Source organism: Chanodichthys erythropterus, chromosome 15 (genome assembly GCF_024489055.1).
Source record: "Chanodichthys erythropterus isolate Z2021 chromosome 15, ASM2448905v1, whole genome shotgun sequence".
NCBI lineage: Eukaryota > Metazoa > Chordata > Actinopteri > Cypriniformes > Xenocyprididae > Chanodichthys > Chanodichthys erythropterus.
This window is the reverse complement of record NC_090235.1, coordinates 32,771,133-32,790,666: the sequence shown is the minus strand read 5'-3', so window position 1 is coordinate 32,790,666 and position 19,534 is coordinate 32,771,133. Positions and strand designations below refer to the sequence as shown.

Below are 19,534 nucleotides of genomic sequence, written 5' to 3'. Positions count from 1 at the left end.
ACCAAAACCAAAATTAAAATCATATTTGCAATTGTGCTCATATTTGTGAAAACAGCTCTTGCTCTAGTGAGATTGTTTAATTATATCTTATGTTGATCAATATCTCATACAAGTACTTTTTTTGTGATCACATCTCGAATTTTGTGGGCATTTGTTTTACTTTTGGTGACATTTTTGACAATCCCTTGTTGATTCTGACAATAAAATAAATAAAGAAAGAAAGAAAGAAAGAAAGAAAGAAAGAAAGAAAGAAAGAAAGAAAGAAAGAAAGAAAGAAAGAAAGAAAGAAAGAAATCAATCAATCAATCAATCAATCAATCAATCAATCAATCAATCAATCAATTAGAAATAAGTTTTTGATTGCATTTAAAGCTGGAAGTTTTACATCCAATCACATTAATAATGTTAACAAATAAATCAGACAATGCACTGGCAGTTTAGTGATATCCCCACAGCTGCGGTCTTGAAATAAAAGAGTCCTCTTAGTCTGAGACCGAGACAAGATCGAGAACAAATGCAGTCAAGACCGAGACAAGACCAAGACCTTCAAAAAATGGTCTTAAGACCAGTCTTGAGTACGACTACCAACAGATAGATACAGTAATCAATGATTACTGACAAAAGCAAAAGAGATGTACAGACATGAATTTTCTCAGCATGAGGTTCATATACAGGATGCTTTTAAAGAAGTTCATAGGCCTATCTGGTTATTAGCTTTCCAGCTTTTTCTTCTCTCCATTATCATCAATTAAGTAAAATAAATACCACTTTAGTTTTCAGCTTAAATTCAAAGGAATGTACAATGTATAGCCTTTTACTGTATATAAAACTAATTTTAAACATTGAATCATAATCCTTTAGGCCAAAACGCGTATATGGTCACAGGAAATATACATTTTCTAAAATATGACCAAATCTGATGTATATTGGATCTAAGAGTTTTTTTCTTTCAGATTTATTCATTCGTTTGCGTATTCATTTATTATTCATTCGTTTATGAGTAACTTAAAATGCCCGTAGGCTATAGGTGGCGTATTACAATACCGTATGTGTAGTAGCCTACGTATAGTAATACATTTACTATAAATATATAAATAGTAGGTTGCACATATAATGTAATAATATAAATATAGTCGCTCACGCATCATCTCAAAACAAAACTCACATGCACAGATTTGTAGAGCCTGTGGAGAGGTCTGATCTCTGAATGGCGTCATATAATATGTGTTGGAGATCCGCCGTTGCGATGCATGTTGCTCCGCCCACTGACATGCGTCATCACGCTTTGTTATTTACCTTCTCCCTCAGTGGAGAGGAGCGGAGGTCAGTCGTTGAAAGAAATGATAGCGCTCAATAATGGCCCTGCGGTGGCTATTGAATGTAATAGGGGTATTGGTTACTTGATGTTTTTTCTTTACTAACAGGGTTAGTGTGTCGCTGTCTGCACTCACGGTGTTTTTGCTGCTTCTTGCGTGCTCAGGGTGTCCGTCTTTAGTACGTAAACAAACATGACTGCTACCATTTCCAGGCAGAGGCACGCTGCAGTCGCTGCAGACTCCTCTGGCTCTTCTTTTTCCATTACAGCAAGCCTCCTGCGACTCTCTAAACACATCAAATATGAGAATCTTGCAGCTGGACTCAGTGGGGGTGTTATTTCTACAATGGTCTTACACCCGCTGGATCTGATCAAAATCAGGTTTGCAGGTAAGTACTTTCATCTTATATAATATTGCAGAGAGTGTGTCTCAAAACCTATAGAGCTGCCTACCTAGACAGCATGTTAGGGCATTATTAGGTGAATGCATTAATGGCAAAAAAAAAAAAAAAAAAAAGTCTAGAAAAGCTTTTAAATTTAAATGACAAAATAACACAATAACTCATATAGTAAAAATGGATAAAACGCACTCTAAGAAAATGAAAATAATATAAATAAATGATATAAATATATGAAATGTAATGTAAATGTGTAAATTTTCTAGTCATTGTTATTTCTAAAAATTTTAGGAACAGAGAACAAGGCATTTGCCTTGTAAAGTTGAATAATAAAATTAATTCTTTTAAAATGGGATTATCGTTATTCCAATCATTTCTGATAAATGAATGATATTTTTAAAATGTTAAAGTTGCCATTAATCAGAAGTTGTGATAGTCTTTTCTTGCCTATTGTGACGTACATCTGGGTGAAAAAGCTTCTCGGACAAGAAAAAAATGCAGGGCGGGACTAGATTTTGTTCATGAGAAATTGATTGGGTCATTGTGGTTTGCTATTACTGTGATCTCATGTGATTGACAGGTTGTCCCACCCTCATGCCATAAACGCTTCATCGGAGAATAAATGTCATTGCAACAGGGAGGGGAAGTTATTTTGATTAAAGATTACAAAAGCGTATGAATTAAAAAAAAATAATAATAATGATGTGCAGAGATTAATTATTTACAATAAATAATGCAGTATTCCAAAACAAGAAAACAGTATTCCATTTTGATTTTCATGGTTATTTTAACCCAATTTTTATTGTCATTGGGAATAAATGATCTGTTGATCCAGTTTCACAATCTCCAAAATCATGTTGTTTTCATGCTCACTAGGTTTTGAGACACAGCCAAAAACATTAGAAAAACAAACACAGACACAGAGGGTACAACACAGGTAGCTGTACTTTTGCACTGGCCTCAGTGCCTTTTAAGTATATTTTTAGATTATATGTAAGCAGAAGTGGGAGTGTGTCATCCCACCCCCACTGTTTCTTACTCTTTCCAGTAAGTGATGGTCTGCAAATGCGACCCCAATATGATGGCATGGTGCACTGCATGAAGACCATCTGGAAGCTGGAAGGAATTAGAGGTCTCTATCAGGGTGTGACCCCCAACATCTGGGGGGCTGGGGCATCGTGGGGCCTGTACTTCCTCTTGTAAGTAGTCAAAGTCGTGTTAAAAGGGAAGCACAGAATTTCCTGTTTGAAGGAATTTCCTGTTTGAATCCACCACTAAACCTCTCCACTAAACATAACTTCTGTATTCAATACCATTCAAAAGTTTGTCAGTATCATTTTAAAAAAAAAATTATTCAGGAAATATGCATTGAATTGATCAAAAGTGACAATAAATACATTTATAATGGTACAAAAGATTTCTATTTCAAATGTTGTTCTTAAAGAATTCTAAAAAAAAAAAAAAAAAAAATGTATTTTTCCACTATATATATATATATATATATATATATATATATATATATATATATATATATATATATATATATATATATATATATATATATATTAGAATGATTTTGAAGGATCATATGACACTGAAGACTGGAGTAATGATGCAGAAATTTCTGCTTAGGAATAAATTACATTTTAAAAATATATTTAAATAGAAAACTGTTATTTTATATTGTAATAATATTTCACAATATTTCGGTTTTAATGTATTTTAATCAAATAAATGCTGCCTTTGTGAGCATGAAAGCCTGTAAAAAACTTTTTAAAAAAAACTTACCTACCAAAACTTTTGAACAGTAGTGTAAATGGCATTGATATTGAATATTATAATTTATTAAAATCATAGAAGCAAACTTTTTTTAAAAGACATCAGGTTCACAGGCCAAAAAAAGCAGCACCCAATAGTTATGTGTCAGTTGATACTGTACGAGTTATGAAGATACTCCACAAAGTTATTTGATCTATTTTCAGATCGGGATCACTGGCAAACAAAGTGTGCGTGTGCAAAAACATTATACGGGTAGCAACACTGAAATATAAGTAGCAAGAGCCTTGTTGATTTGTTCTTTGTCCTTCAAAATCAGTTGATAAGTACACTGTAATATTAAGAGGTACTTTTCTTCTAACATTTTGTTTATATAATCAGTCATGGTGTGCAAGAAAATTTCTTAGGAGGTAAAATCTGAAATAAATCTGAAAAGATTTAGCTCCGCAATCTTATATCCAGCAGGAGTTTAAATACAGCAGCATTAACCTAAAAATAAAACTGATGTGATGATTTCTTCAAGTCATAAAGAGAGTAAAATATGACAATTTTAGTTTTTCCATTAATGTAAGCCTACCCTCACTAAAATCCGCATGATGATTCAATAACAATTATATAAAGGATGGTCATTTTACAGCACTGTAATGCACTGTACAATAGACATCCATGTGCTGTATGGCTCTCAGGAACATAATGTGGTCCTTTTTCATCTTCCCACAGTTATAATGCTATTAAAGCGTACACACAGGAGGGACGACAAACAGAGCTGAGTGCTGGCGAACACCTGGTGTCTGCAGCAGAGGCGGGTCAGTATGAGAAAAGAGCCACCTGTGAGCTTGACAAAACTAAACACAGATAAATCTGTAGCTCAGTATATTACCACTGGGACAACTTGAATGTTAGAGGCCTTGGAGACTGTGTGTTCTTCTGTGCTAGCTGGGTCATTCCTGTTATGCCCGACCTTTTGGCTGTGCTGTCCAACTGTGAAATGAGTATGAAAATATATACCAGGCTGTATACCAGATCAAACCCGGACACTTAAACTTTATTCATTATAACTAGATTTTTACACAATGATAAGAAAACAAACAGGATGGAAATACCTCAAATTAGCCACTGATCATTTGAGGTGATCAAGTTCATTTTAATGCAACGTCAAGTTTGGTTTTCAATATTTTTTGGTAATATGGTTCAATTTCGTTTTTTTATTTCTAACAGGATAAAATACTTTATTGTTATTGAGTTTAAAAGGAAATATACCAAAATACTAACAGAATGGAAAGTGATTTCGAGGACACATACATTGATAGCCAACTTTAAAAAATGATTCCCACTTTTTAAAACTTTTTAATTAGAGAAAGGAAAAATATTAAGAAGCACCTAGAATATTTCTTAAAGGGATAGTTCACCCAAAAATGAAAATTCTGTAATCATTTACTCACCCTTAAGTTGTTCCACACCTGTATGAATTTCTCAACACAAAAGAAGATATTTTGAAGAATGTTACTTCTCTGTAACTATACCAACTGTGAAAATATATACCAGGCTGTATACCAGATCAAACCCAGGCACATAAACTATTAATTATAACTTGATTTTTACATTAACGATAAGAAAACAAACAGGATGGAAATGCCTGAAATTAGCCACTGCTCATTTGAGGGCATCAAGTTCATTTTAATGCAAGATAACTTCAAGTTAATTTTGATATTGTGTTAAACACCTTTCAAAAAATTCTTGTAATATGGCTCAATTTCGATTTTTATTTCTAACAGAATGGAATATTTTATTGACATAAATAAGATAATACCATAAATCTTTAAATCTACTTCTTCCTGGAGGATATTGTCATTAATGAAGTTTAAAAGGAAATGGAGAGTGATTTTGGGTACACAAAAATGATTCCCAAAAACTTTGGTTTGAAAACTTTTTAATTAGAGAGAGGAAAAATATTAAGAAGCACCTGGAATATTTTTAAAGGGATGGTTCACCCAAATATAAAAATTCTGTCATCATTTACTCACCCTTATGTTGTTCCAAACCTGTATGAGTTTCTTTTTTTTTCTGTTAAACACCAAAGAATATTTTTTTGAAGAATGTTGGTAACCAGATAGTTGACAATAACCGTTGACTTAAGGCAGGAACACACCAAGCCGACGGTCGGCCGTCGGGAAGTTTTTGTTCGTCGGCCGACTAAGTTTCCTCAGTGTGTTCTGCACCTTCGGCTGAAGTTGGTCTTCGTCTGCTTTCTTTTGGCCGATTCGACATGTCAAGGCTGGTCAGTCCATCTGATCATTCTGATTGGCTGGTCAGCTACTGCCACCTGCTGGTACGCAAAGGCATTTCAACTTACGCAGGCGCAGAACGGACGTGTTACTTGGCCGTCGGCTGTCGAGCGTCGGTTTGGTGTGTCAGGACAACTTTGGACCCAGACGCTGCCGACGTGAGCCACTAGTTCGTCGGTGTTGGCTTGGTGTGTTCCTGCCTTTACATATTATTTTTTTCCTACTATGGAAGTCAATGGCTACCGTTAACTGTTAGATTACCAATATACTTCAAAATATCTTCTTTTGTGATCAACAGAAGAAAAAACTCATACCGTTTGGAACAACTTGAGGGTTAGTAAATTATGACAGAATTTTCATTTTTGGGTGAACTATCCCTTTAATAAATTGACTCTTTTGCTAAGCCGTGCCTTGAAAACTTTCCTGACAAATCCTACCTTAGCAACTACTAAGGAAGGATCTATCTGCCATTTTCTTAGTTGAGCTTTTACTCTTTTCTTATATACACTTCAGTTAAACACTTTGGGGTGAATAAGATTTTTTGTTGTTGTTGTTGTTGTTTTGAAAGAAATTAAATAATTAATACGTTATTAATTATACATTAAATTGATCAAAAGTGATAGTAAAGACATCTATAATGTTACAAAAGATTTCCATTTCAAATAAATGCTGTTCTTTTGAATTTTCGGTTTCATCAAAGAAAAAAATAGTAAGCGGCTGATTTCAATATGAAAATAAGAAATGTTTCTTGAGCAACAAATCAGCATATTAGAATGATTTCTGAAGGATCTGAAGCAGTGGCGATAATATTTCACAATATTTCTGTATTTTTGATCAAATAAATGCTGCCTTGGTGAGCATAAAAGACTTCTATTAAAAATTGTTTTTTAAAAATCTTACTGACCCCAAACTTTTAAACATTAGTTTATGAAGTATTTGCGTGTTTGGATGGTTTTAAACCCAGTTTTCCAGAAAAAAATATCCAAAAATATGGTAAAACGTTGTTGCCAGTTCACTAACTTAAACTTAACATTAATTCAATTATGTCTCGATTCAGGTAACAGTAGAACAAAAAGTAACTAAAGAGTTCACAGTAGCATAGTAAACAACCTTCTCTTCACTCTCGCTAACATTATCAGCTTTCAGTTGAGACATCTCTGTTTTCAGTTGACTGTGTGAAGCGTTGGCCTTGATTCTGATTTGAAGTCTCTGCAGATTTTAATCACATTAATGCGCCATTGGATTTCTTTGAAGAAATATGGGGAAAATGCTTTGCAATGTGACAGTTAATTCCATCCCAGGCAAGAATGATATGCAGTCAGTTTTACCACTTAACTAGCACATTTTACTGAAAATAATGCTGTTTTCAGAGAAATCTTCAAAGCTTTCACATGGAACAGTCTGTAAAGTGTGTCCGAGTCTTAGCAAATTGCAAGTTCTTCATATAAAATGAACCTGTGTATTGACTTAATTGTATGGAAGTCTGTTTCGGCCTCAGATTAAAAAACAGTCATTGCAACTATATGTTGTAATGTGACTGTTGTTTTCTATTTTAAACTTGCTTCACAATTACCTGTTTTAGTTTTTACTCTACGGTTGAAATGGGCTTTAATATTTGATCCTGTATTTTAAGGTACTCATGATGGGGATATGAAAATATATTGCATAACAGGAATGACCAGCCTCAGAACTGTTTTCTATGTGGATATGTTGAAACTGACATAGGGAAAATGGAGAAGAAGCAAAACTGTGGTCTTGGCTCAAGAAGTGAAACAAGCTGATTTTTTTTTTACATTGCACACCAATAAATATTTAGGGAGAAAATTGTCTGTTGACCAACAATATCAGTACAATACAATGTTATCACTAACTAATAGGAAATTAGTACACTTTAGCTTTACAGTATTACTAAAACACATACTATATCAACTTCAGCCTGCATATAGAATCATAATAATACAGGTCTGAATTATTATTCTGATTGGTCGCTTTTACACGTAAAAAGATCTCCAGGCGACGAGTGACTTCGTTAAATGTTGGTGTGAAGGTCCCCTGTTCCATGTTTCCAGGCATTCTGACGCTTTGCCTCACCAACCCGGTCTGGGTGACAAAGACCCGGCTGGTGCTGCAGTACAATGCAGACCCGTCACGGAAGCAGTACAAGGGAATGATGGACGCCCTCGTGAAAATATACCGTCACGAGGGTATCCCGGGACTATACAGGGTACATCTACAGATTTTAAACTAACCTGAGATCTTGTTACAGGTGTAATAGAGCTTTCATGTGTGCCAATCTCAAGATTAAAGTCAACATGAAATCAAAATGTTACTTTCTTAAACCAGAGGTGTACCTGAAAGCCATACTTGAGTATGTACGAATGTACAGATACCTTACATTAAAAAAGCCGATGCAAAACAAGAAACAATTGATTTGTCAGGGGAGCAATCACATGTTTATTTTATAAAATCGAAATAAAACTCAACACCTCGAAATAAATCAAGGTCGATGCAACAAACGTCTGCAAACACGGCCTCAGTCAAACACAAGTGCTCAAAAAAGGAATGAGTTAACCAATAAACTTCAAAAAGGTATCTTCATTATAAAAAATAAATAAAATAATGTTAAGTAAAATAAAATAGTCAAAGCCTGCTTGCATTGGACGTCCTGGTCTCGGCCTGCAGCCATGTATGAAACACAACTATGCGCAAGATATAGTACCTTCAATGCCCTGTAGATGGTGATATAACTTCATTTGTAGCAGAAATAAACTGCTGCATAAAAAGTTAGGGGCCACGCAAAATTTAAGGAGTAATTGACCCTTCGCAAAGACCCGCCTCCCTTAGTTACTGTTGCTTTGTCCAGCAAGCCATGGCGCTGTCACGCCACACGCAGTGTAAAATACATCGCGGAGCAAAGAGGACACTGACATGTCGACAGACAAGACAGAGTAGGTTACTTATGATATTGAACAAATTCCCGGCTTCCAGCTTTCAAATTGTGTATTTTTTTTATTTTTTATTTTTTTAAGAAATTCAAACAATAAAACATGTTTTGTGGCTCTTTAATGTGTTGTGACAGATTGCTGTAGCACCTCAGCTCAAGCGGCTCGTGAACCGATCATCTATGGAGTCAAATTAATGCCTTAAAGTTTTGCAAAACAAAAAAAAAGAATTGAGCAATAAAAAAAATGTTTTGCAAACAAAAATAAAGTATTGAGCAGAAAAAAAAGTTTTGCAAACAAAAATAATAAATTGCAAAATAAAATAACGTAGTGCAAAAATAAAAATATAATCAATTACAAAAATCAATGACAGCTGTAATCATATTTTATCTTTGCCACATATTTTTCATGCTCAAACCTACTAAATAATTTGCAATGCTCATTTTATTCTGCGTTTCAGTCAAGCATGCGCTCACGATACCGGTTTTCCTTTGCGCTGCACTTTTCTGTGCGGTTCTCTTTATGGCACTGGTTTGACGTGGGTGTGGAGTCAAGAAACGGGGGCACGCCCCCACGAAACACATCATCGGCAGGAGACGCAGATTGCAACAGAACAGATCAAGTATAGATACAGAGCGCATTTATTATAATCTGAAAACCACGCCCACCGGGGGGAAAAGAATCCAACCGTCTCCATTGACTTTGTATTGCGTGAGGCTGCCTTGTCTTTTCTGACTCATTACAAAAAACAGAATAATGCCTAAAAGCTGCTGTGTGACAAGGTGTACAGCTAACAAGCTAAAAAACCCAGAAATAAGTTTTTATAAGCTGTCGACCCCAAAAAACGAATGTTTAAGGACACAAAAGTGGATACAGGCAGAGAGACAGAGTGCAACGGGTCATATCACTATAAGAAATGCATTGGAGGGGGTCGTAATCGGCGACAACATATGCTAAACAAACCAACAAAAACAAACCATTCATTATTTTTAACCATGTCAAAGAATTATTTCACCTATCACCGATTACGTTCCCCTCCAATGCATTTCGCGGAGACGTGCCCCCGTTTCTTGACTCCACCCCCACGTCAAACCAGTGCCATAAAGAGAACCGCACAGAAAAGTACAGAGCAAAGGAAAACCGGTATCGTGAGCGCTCGCTTGACTGAAACGCAGAATAAAATGAGCGCTGCAAGTGATTTAGTAGGTTTGAGCATGAAAAATATGTGGCAAAGATAAAATAGGATTACAGCTGTCACTGATTTTTGTAATTGATTATATTTTTATTTTTGCAAGTTCAAGTCCACCGAAGTTAATCTTCTAACTTCTGGCTGCTTTGTCGGACAAAATGGTGGACTCTGCGTAATGATTGGTTAGATCGCTTGTCAATCAAACTCCTGGTGAAGGGTCGATTGCATTACTCATCACAAATGTTTTGGAGTAAAAAGTGCATTTACTTATTCAAAAATGTAGTCAAGTAGAGAGTAAAAGTTGCTAATATCTTTGATACTCAGTAAAAGTAGCCAAAAAGATACTTAAGTACTAATTACATTTACTCAAATACTTTACACTGCTGTCTTAAACACATTTTGTGCACAATTCCTCTTGTGAAACAGAAGTATAACTTTAAAAAGAGTACTTATTACAGAAATAATATAATTATATAATATATATAATAAAACTGAACTGGATTTAAAGTTTTCAGACATTTAATAGCCCTAAACGGACAAACTGCTCTACAGAACGCATTTGCTTGACTGGCTATTCTGTTGTCTCAGACGAAGACATCTTTGTCCTGTGTTGGCCACCGTAGCTTCTCTATATTGCAATTAGCAACTTCACCGCTAGATGCCGCTAAAAATGTACACACTGCACCTTTAAGGCAAACTAAAAGTAAAACTTAATTTGACATTAGTACAAATACTTTTTAAATTTATACTTAAGTGTGTTAATAAGTCATAAACGTGTACTCTCTTTAAGTACACTTAAGTAGCCTTTCATTAATATTATATTATCTGCAAGTCCAGTTTTTATTATTATTATTTATTTATTTATTTTAAGTTGAATAACTTGGTCAACCTATTCTCATTGAATATCATGTTTTTTCTGATATAAGTCACATTATCGACCTAAAATGAGTTTCATGTTGACTTTAAATAGTGGGGTGATCCATGCTTTTACTCTCTAACATTGTAGTTCTCTGTACGGCCACAAGAGGGTGTGATTGAACTATATTTGAAGGATTGATCCAGCTCTTAATCTGTGGTTCAAGTTAGCCCTAAATACAGTATATGCTAAATTCTTTGTGAGACACGCCAAATTGTCCTAACCTTATTACATATTGTAGTAAACTTCACTCTAGTTTAATACTAGTATAGTCTAGTTTAGTTCCTCTTAGACTGTGAGGTAACTGTGTGATTGTGGCTTTGTATGTTTGTGAGCCTCATTTTGTTGTTCTGCCATTGCAGGGATTTGTGCCTGGGCTGGTGGGGACTTCCCATGCTGCATTGCAGTTCATGACCTATGAAAGGCTAAAAAGAGAGCAGAACAAATATAAGAAGATGCCATCTGAATCCCTGCTGGTGAGGAAATAAAACCAGCCTTTTTTTTTTAGGATACTCTCAAATGAAAATTATGAAGTTATTCTATACCTGTGGAATATTTTCTTGCTTATTCTGGCCGAGTACTGTCCAGTTTTGCCATATGACTGTAAATTGGACCGTACATTGTTATGTACACACACTGTTTTTGACCAATAAATGGAAATTGTCCAGTCCTTCATGATAACTATAAATTATTTTTTATAAACATTGCTAAAGCAATTTATAGCTGATTACATATTTTAGAGTTGAACTTAACTGTGCACTACATTTCCATGAATTTTTCAGGTTGTAATTTATTTCAATTTTCAATAACATTTTCAGACCTGGAAATCTTTTTTTAGAATGATAATAGCTAATAAAATCCCAAACTCTTGATTTCAACCAGTGTCTTCAACTATAACTTTCAAGGGCACCACATACAAAGAATGATTATGTGGCATTTGACTATATTGTAACCTTTAGAAAGAGAGGTTTATGTATACTGGAACCAGTAATGGTCTTTGGTTCATGGATGTGAGTCAGTCTCTCCTTCCTGTCTGTCTCTGCTTCAGTCTCCACTGGAATACATCACCATGGCAGCCATTTCCAAAATATTTGCTGTAGCAGTAACCTACCCATATCAGGTGGTGCGCGCTCGCCTGCAGGACCAGCACAACAACTACAGTGGAATCGTGGATGTCATCAGGAGAACGTGGAGGTATGAAATGACATGGCACAAACTCTCCTCAAACTCCATCACAGAGAGCATTTAGGGATTGCCTTTACCAATATACCCTACCTCATCTCAGGAAAAACATGTAACATATGGTAAAAAGAAATTGGAACAGTTTGTTTGGGAAAAAAATCATTCACAATTCATTTGGATCCCTGCTAGTGATGAAATAAAACCAGCCTTATGTTTTCAGGGTACATCAGGTAAATAAAATAGGAGGAGGGACATAACAGCATGGCTTTTATATCTCAAAACTTGGATCAAATAAACATTTTGTAACACCTCTGGTAGAATATGCAGCTTATTTTGGCCAAGTACTGCCCAATTTGACATGAAAGCTATATATAGCTGAAACTGTGCTGTAAAGTGTCATGTATGCCCACCGTTTTTAACTAATAAATCGAAACATTTCAGGCCTTCATGAGGCAACACTTTACTTTAGGGTTCAATTCTCACTATTAACTAGTTGCTTATTGGCTTGCATATTACTAGGATATTATCTGTTTATTAGTTTTTATAAAGCACATATTAATGCCTTATTCTTCATGACCTTATTCTACATTATTAATCCTACCCAACACCTAAACTTAACTACCTTACTAACTATTAATAAGCAGTAATTAGGGGTTTATTGAGACCCCTCATGATAACTGGAAATAAAAACTTTAAGCTTGCTAAAGCAATTTCTTGATTCTAGATTTCTACATTAAAATATTTAAAAAGTTGAACAAAATAATCTTCAGTAAGATTAAGAAGTCCCTTATGCTCACCAAGGCTGCATTTATTTGATTAAAATAAAAAATAAAAAAACAAAAAAAATAAATAAAAAAACATAATGCACTGCAAAAAATGCTGTTCTTACTTAGAGTTTTTGTCTTGTTTCTAGTCAAGTTCTTAAATCAAGAAGCATTTTCTTGACGAGTAAAAATTATTTTCTTGTTTTTAGGAAAAATAAGTCCAAATTAAGTGAGTTTTTCCTTTAAAACAAGCAAAATAATCTGCCAAAGGGGTAAGCAAAATAATCTTCTTTCAAACCAAAAATAAGATATATAAACTTGTTTTCAGTTTGGATTAAGATTATTTTGCTTACCCCATTGGCAGATTATTTTGCTTGTTTTAAGGAAAAACTCAAGAAAATAATTTTTACTTGTCAAGAAAATGCTTCTTGATCTAAGAATTTTTAGATATTTGGACTGGAAACAAGACAAAATTCTAAGTAAGAACAGCATTTTTTGCAGTGTACTGTGAAATATTATTACAATTAAAAAATTTATAAATAGACAGTTCAAAAGAACATAATTTATTTGAAATAGATTTTTTTATTAATGTCTTTACTGTCACTTTTGGTCAGTTGAATGCATTGTTTTTGAATAAAAGTATTAATTTCTTTATTTATTTTTTTCCTTTTTAACTTTTGAATGGTAGTGTATATGTCTCATTCTATTCTGTGCTTGATCAATACTTATTTTAAGTAAAAATAATATTTTCCTTACAGCTTGAATACATGTGAGCGTACACATCTTAATCTTTATTTTCTGGGGGGAAAAAATATTAAATGCATTTTAAGGTAAAACATCAAAACGTTATTTTTGGGGAGCCACACCACATGACATTTTATAACCTGAGCTAACCTTGTATTGTCATAAAAATGTCAAATTATTAAATATTTTAAGAGGGCTTTTGAACATGGTCTGCAAGGGTCCTCCCTATGATGTAATTTCCTGTTTTAAGAAAATTGCAAATCTGCATTTTGCTGTTGTTGTTTTTTTTTCCGTATATTATTTCTAATAATAATATTAAATGATCATTTTAAATAAATACAAGTAAATAAATAATTTTTTTGAGAGTTAAATTTTTATTTGTTCTATTTTTTTCTTCATTATGATATCAGAACAGTTGTATCACCCTGACAATTTATAACTTTATGCATAACAACACCCTTTTAACCATAATTATACCTGATTGTTTAAAGATATTGCTCTTTTAACTAGCTTAATTGTAGTTAGCCTCTTTGGTTACTTTATTTTAAGGTGACGTAGTTACATTGTACTTAAATAAGTACTGAGTAATATTAATTAACTTCAAGTACTTACTATAGAGTTACAGTTAGGGTTTGGTTTAGGGTTAGTTACTTGTAATTATGCATAATTTACAGTTATTACTAGAGTAAGTACATGCAGTAACGTCTAAGTATGTCACCTTAAAAATAAAATATTACCGCTACTTTTTGTTAGTATGTCTTTATATGGATTTGAGAGGACATATTATGGAACTACCAGGAATATTGTGACTCATCTGACTTAGCTCAATATGTTTGTGTTTGTCTCTCTCTAGCAACGAGGGGATCGAGGGCTTTTACAAAGGGATGGTCCCGAACTTGGTGCGAGTCATTCCAGCGTGCTGCATCACCTTCTTGGTGTTCGAAAATGTGTCACGCTTACTTTTGGGCGAGTATCACTAAACCTTCAGGAGTCACATGTGGGACCAACACAGCGCAATATGCCAGGACTATGTATGTGTGTTAGAGACGAGCAGGAATATGAAACATTTCCTGTTTAACTTTGAACTCAACATGCAGACAAAACTAGAATTTAGCGTGTGCACTGAATGAAAAGAAGAAAATAGAGGTGCATATACATATGAGATTTAAGAATTGTTGTATTGTTGAGTTTATTGAGAAATGTTAAGAGAGAGAATTCATATTGTATAAATATTCAACTATGAAAAAATGTGTAATTTCAACATTTTGAATTGATTTCAAGTAGTCAGTGACAAGAACGGGTCTTGGAAAAGTGGATTCAAGCCATCCTGTGACAATGCAACCAAACACCGTATTCACCAAACACAAAACTTAAGAAGATGTTTGTCTTTTTTTACGATATTTTCACTTAACAGCTGCTATATTTGCTGAGCTATGTGAGAGAATGAACCCGTTTACCTTTACCCACTTAGCAGATCTCCGCTGGCTGTAGTGCCTGGGGAGGAACTCACTGGGCATGCTCAGGAAATGATGTAACGCTACAGGATAATGGTACACAGGCCTGGGAGAAATTGATATTTTACTGGAGGACAGGAGCAGATTTTAACCAGATGTGTGTATGTAGATGACATCTACTGGAAGAGAGGAACGCTTTAACTGGAATGAAAGAAGAAATATGAAAGAAAGAACTGTGTTAAGTAGCAACTGAGAGGCAATTGTGTATGTATATATAAATATGCTATTGTCAGTGACGCACAAAGAAAAGCAGATGTATGTACAAGCCATTTTTACACATAATAAAGGAATATACGTAATAGACAAAGGACTCTGAGCTATTGTACAAACTATATCTTTAATAAGAACCGACAGTGATCCTATAAACTATTTAGACACTTCTAAACTGTTTGGGTTTGACTTTCAGTCATTTTGGTGTCTTTTTTTTTTTTGTGGATGAATAAAGTCGCATACTAGAGATGTACTCATCGCATTAACTATAACAATCCACTAATCTTTGAAATCCACAAAGCAGTCAGTGTCTAATGCAATGACAGTCAGACATTTCTAAGTGACTTGAAGTGTATAATGTTGTGGGCCAGCGTATCTTAACCTGTACTAACAATGATCCGACTCTCTTAATATAGAATACTCAGCAGCACAACAGCTGCAAAACTACTTCAATACCACACCAGACATTCCAAGCCTTAGTCATGCTACACACAGTGCAGTTCACTGCATTTTCCATCTACACCCCATTTTATGTGGTGCTTTTTGCTTTTTCATCAGCCTTTTAAGCCAATTAACAAGCAATTGGTCTAAGGTTTTATTAAAATAATCCATTTTAATATGTATAAAAGTGTTTTATTTTTTCCAAAACATTTAGAAGTTAAACAAAAAAGGGGTGAGTACTAAAAATGGCCAGGGACAGCCAGGACATTTCAGACACGTGTATATAATCGTGTGGAAAATGTGTATATGTATAATGGTTGAATCTCCTAGAGCAATGTCTGTCATATTTCAGCCCCCAATTCATAAGAAAAAATATTTTGCATTGCAACATTATGTTCATGCAAATTAAGCATATTTCTTATTAATATAATGCAAAATCAGACGCAATGGTTTTGTAGTTGGGAACTCCACAATGGGAACTCCATCTAAAAGAAAAAAAAAAAACCTGCGGCTCGTGGCGACACTTTGATGTCCTAAGACACGAAACGATCGGTTTGTGTGAGAAACCGAACAATACAGTGGTGGTCAGAATTATTGGCACCCTTGGTAAATATGATCAAAGATGGCTGTAAAAATAAATCTGCATTGTTTATCCTTTTGATCTTTAATTCATAGACTTAGCAAAAACCTAACCTTTCACTGAAGAAAAAGGATTGAAAGTTGGGGGAAAATCACATTATGAAATAATTGTTTTTCTCCAAAACGTGTTGGCCACAATTATTGGCACCCTTTTATTCAATAGTTTTTGCAACCTCCTTTTGCCAAAAGAATAGTTCTGAGTCATCTTCTATAATGCCTGATGAGTTTGGAGAACACCTGACAAGAGATCAGAGACCATTCCTCCATACAGAATCTCTCCAGATCCTTCAGATTCCCAGCTCCATGATGGTGCTTCTTCTCTTCAATTCACTCCACTCATTTTCTTTAGAGTTCAGGTCAGGGAACTGGGACAACCATGGCAGAAGCTTAATTTTGTGCTCAGTGACACATTTTTGTGTTGGTTTTGATGTTTGTTTTAGATCATTGTCCTGATGAAAGATCCAACCATGGCCTATTATAGGATTTCTAGCAGAAGCGGTCAGGTTTTTCTGTTGATATTTGGTAGAATCCATGATGCCATGTATCTAAACAAGATGCCCAGGACCTCCAGCAGAAAAATAGGCCCACAACATTAAAGATCCAGCAGTATATTTAACCGTGGACATGGGATACTTTTTATCCATGTGTGCACCAAATCCATCTGGTGGGTTTGCTGCCAAAAAGCTCTTTTTTTAGTTTCATCTGACCATAGAAGCTGGTCCAGTTTGAATTTCCAATCATGTCTGACAACTGAATATGCTGGAGATTGTTTCTGGATGAGAGAAGAGGATTTTTCTTGAAAACCTCCTGAACAACTTGTGGGGATGTAGGTGCTGTTTGATAATTTTTTTTAGGTTTCTGAGACTCAAGACTTCTCCAGCTGTGATCCTTGGAGAGTCTTTGGCCACTCAAACTCTCCTCCTCACTTCACATTAGGACAATATAGACACATGTCCTCTTCCAGGCAGATTTGTAACATGTTTAGTTGATTGGAACTTCTTAATTATTGCCCTGATAGTGGAAATGGGGATTTTCAATGCTTTAGCTATTTTCTTACAGCTACTTTCTATATTGTGAAGCTCATTTGCTGCACATCATTAATCATTGTGATAAATGATTAAGGGAATTTGGCCTTTATGTTTCCTCATGTTTATACTCCTGTGGAACAGGAAGTCATAGCTGAACAATTTCATGTTCATGATCATCCTGGTGTGCTAAAAAATGTAAATATAACTGGGAATATACTTCAGAGATATTTTACTCATAAAAAATTCTAGGGGTGCCAATAATTATGGCCAACATGTACTGGAGAAAAACATTTATTTCATAATGTGATTTTGATTTTCCTTCTATGAAAGGTTAGATTTTTACTCATTTTATGAATTAAAGATCAAAAGGATAAACAATGCAGATTTATTTTTACAGTCATCTTTGATCATATTTATCAAGGGTGCCAATAATTCTGACCACCACTGTATTAATATAATTTTTACCTCTAAAACACCACTATGTCCAACTTCTGTCATCAGAATGCTTTTTTGACCTCACTAACCAGATGTGCAGGGCAGTTGGACATAGTGGTGTTTTAGAGGTAAACAATTATATAAATGCTGTTCGGTTTCTCGCACAAACCAATCGTTCCGTGTCTTAGGACATCAATGTGCCGCAGGGTTTAATTTGGATTTGTCTAAGCATGTTTTTTTGATTCTTATAGATGGAATTCCCATTGACATGCATTATACCACTGACAGACTACAACGGTTGGAGTTAAAAATCATCATTTGTGTTCTACTGAAGAAGCAAAGTCACCTACATCTTGGATGCCCTCAGGGTAAGCAGATAAACATCAAATTTTCATTTTTGGGTGAACTATCACTTTAAAATATATATATATCATACCATAACTCAAAATGGTACTCAATAGTTCAATAGGCCCCCACGTGCTTGTATGCATGCCTGACAATGTTTGGGCATGCTCCTAATGAGACGACAGATGGTGTCCTGGGGTATTTCCTCCCAGATCTGGACCAGGGCATCCTGGACAGTATGAGGTGCAACCTGGTGGAGTTGGATGGACCGAAACATAATGTCCCAGAGGTGTTCTATTGGATTTAGGTCAGGTGAGTGTGGGGGCCATTCAATGGTATCAATTCCTTCATTCTCCAGGAACTGCCTGCATACTCTCGCAACATGAGGCCGGGCATTGTTGTGCACCAGGAGGAACCCAGGACCCACTTCACCAGCGTAGGGTCTGACAATGGATCCAGGGATTTCATCCTGATACCTAATGCCATGGATATGCCTCCCCAGACCATCACTGACCTATCACCAAACTGCTAAGGCACCATAACGTTCTCCACGGCTTCTCCAGACCCTTTCACATCTGTCACATGCTCAGGGTGAACCTGCTCTCATCTGTGAAAATCACAGGACGCTAGTGGCGGAGTAGATACCGGTCCTGCTGATGGGTTTAGGACCTTCTACCGCCCTATCCGGCTCTCCTAGAGTAACTGCCCGTCTCCTGGAATCTCCTTGAGACTGTGCTGGGAGACGCAGCAAACCCTCTGGCAATGGCACATATTGATGTGCTATCCTGGAGGAGTTGGATTGCCTGTGCAATCCAGGTATCGCCTCATGCTACGAGTAGGAACACTGACCCTAGCCAAATGCAAAACTAGTGAAAAACAGTCAGAAAAGATGAGTAAGGAAAAAAATGTCAGTGGCTTCCACCTGTAAATTCATTCCTGTTTTGCGGGTCATCTCATTGTTGCCCATCTAGTGCACCTCTTGTTAATTTCATTAACACCAAAGCAGCTGAAACTGATCAACAACCCCCTCTGCAACTGAACTGACCAGATCAATATCAGGAGTTTAACTGACTTGATGCTATTCTCTGATTAAAAGTGTTCCTTTAATTTTTTTTTGAGCAGTGTATTTAATAAAAATGTTCATATTCATGGTAGTTCACAGTGCATTAGCGAATGTTAACAGATGGATTATGCATTGCATTATTATGTACCTGTTGGATCTTTAAAATATATTAGTAAATGTTAAGATTAACATTAACTAAGAATAATGCTGTAGAAGTATTGTTCATTCTTAGTTCATGTAAACTAATGTAGTTAACTAATGAAAACTTAATGTAAAGTGTTGCTGTGTTTTTTAATGTTTTTGAAAGAAGGCTCTTATGGCTGCATTTATTTGATCAAAAATACATTA

General features: G+C 35.2%; 1 protein-coding gene across 3 annotated transcripts; it reads left to right on the top strand.

Annotated features, from left to right (window-relative positions):
• The first annotated feature begins 1,289 nt into the window (after positions 1-1,289).
• Positions 1,290-19,265, top strand: slc25a32a (solute carrier family 25 member 32a). 3 transcript variants are annotated; one of them, XM_067411913.1, is made up of 9 exons: positions 1,290-1,704; positions 2,762-2,912; positions 4,210-4,295; positions 7,844-7,998; positions 11,184-11,297; positions 11,870-12,015; positions 14,365-14,477; positions 18,030-18,146; positions 18,336-19,265. In XM_067411913.1, the coding sequence occupies exons 1-9, from the start codon at positions 1,509-1,511 to the stop codon at positions 18,428-18,430; spliced, it is 1,173 nt and encodes a 390-aa protein (XP_067268014.1). In that variant the 5' UTR covers positions 1,290-1,508; the 3' UTR covers positions 18,431-19,265. The 3 variants fall into 3 exon arrangements, with proteins under 3 accessions (XP_067268014.1, XP_067268016.1, XP_067268017.1); XM_067411915.1 differs by having other exon boundaries at positions 18,482-19,256; XM_067411916.1 differs by lacking the exons at positions 18,030-18,146; positions 18,336-19,265 and adding an exon at positions 14,796-15,502.
• The last annotated feature ends 269 nt before the right edge of the window (positions 19,266-19,534 follow it).

Coding starts and splice junctions, on each gene's coding strand:
- slc25a32a (XM_067411913.1), top strand. CDS start 1,509: ATGACTGCTACCATTTCCAGGCAGAGGCACGCTGCAGTCGCTGCAGAC. Junction 2,913..4,209: donor TGGGGCCTGTACTTCCTCTT/GTAAGTAGTCAA, acceptor ATCTTCCCACAG/TTATAATGCTATTAAAGCGT. Junction 11,298..11,869: donor TGCCATCTGAATCCCTGCTG/GTGAGGAAATAA, acceptor TCTCTGCTTCAG/TCTCCACTGGAATACATCAC.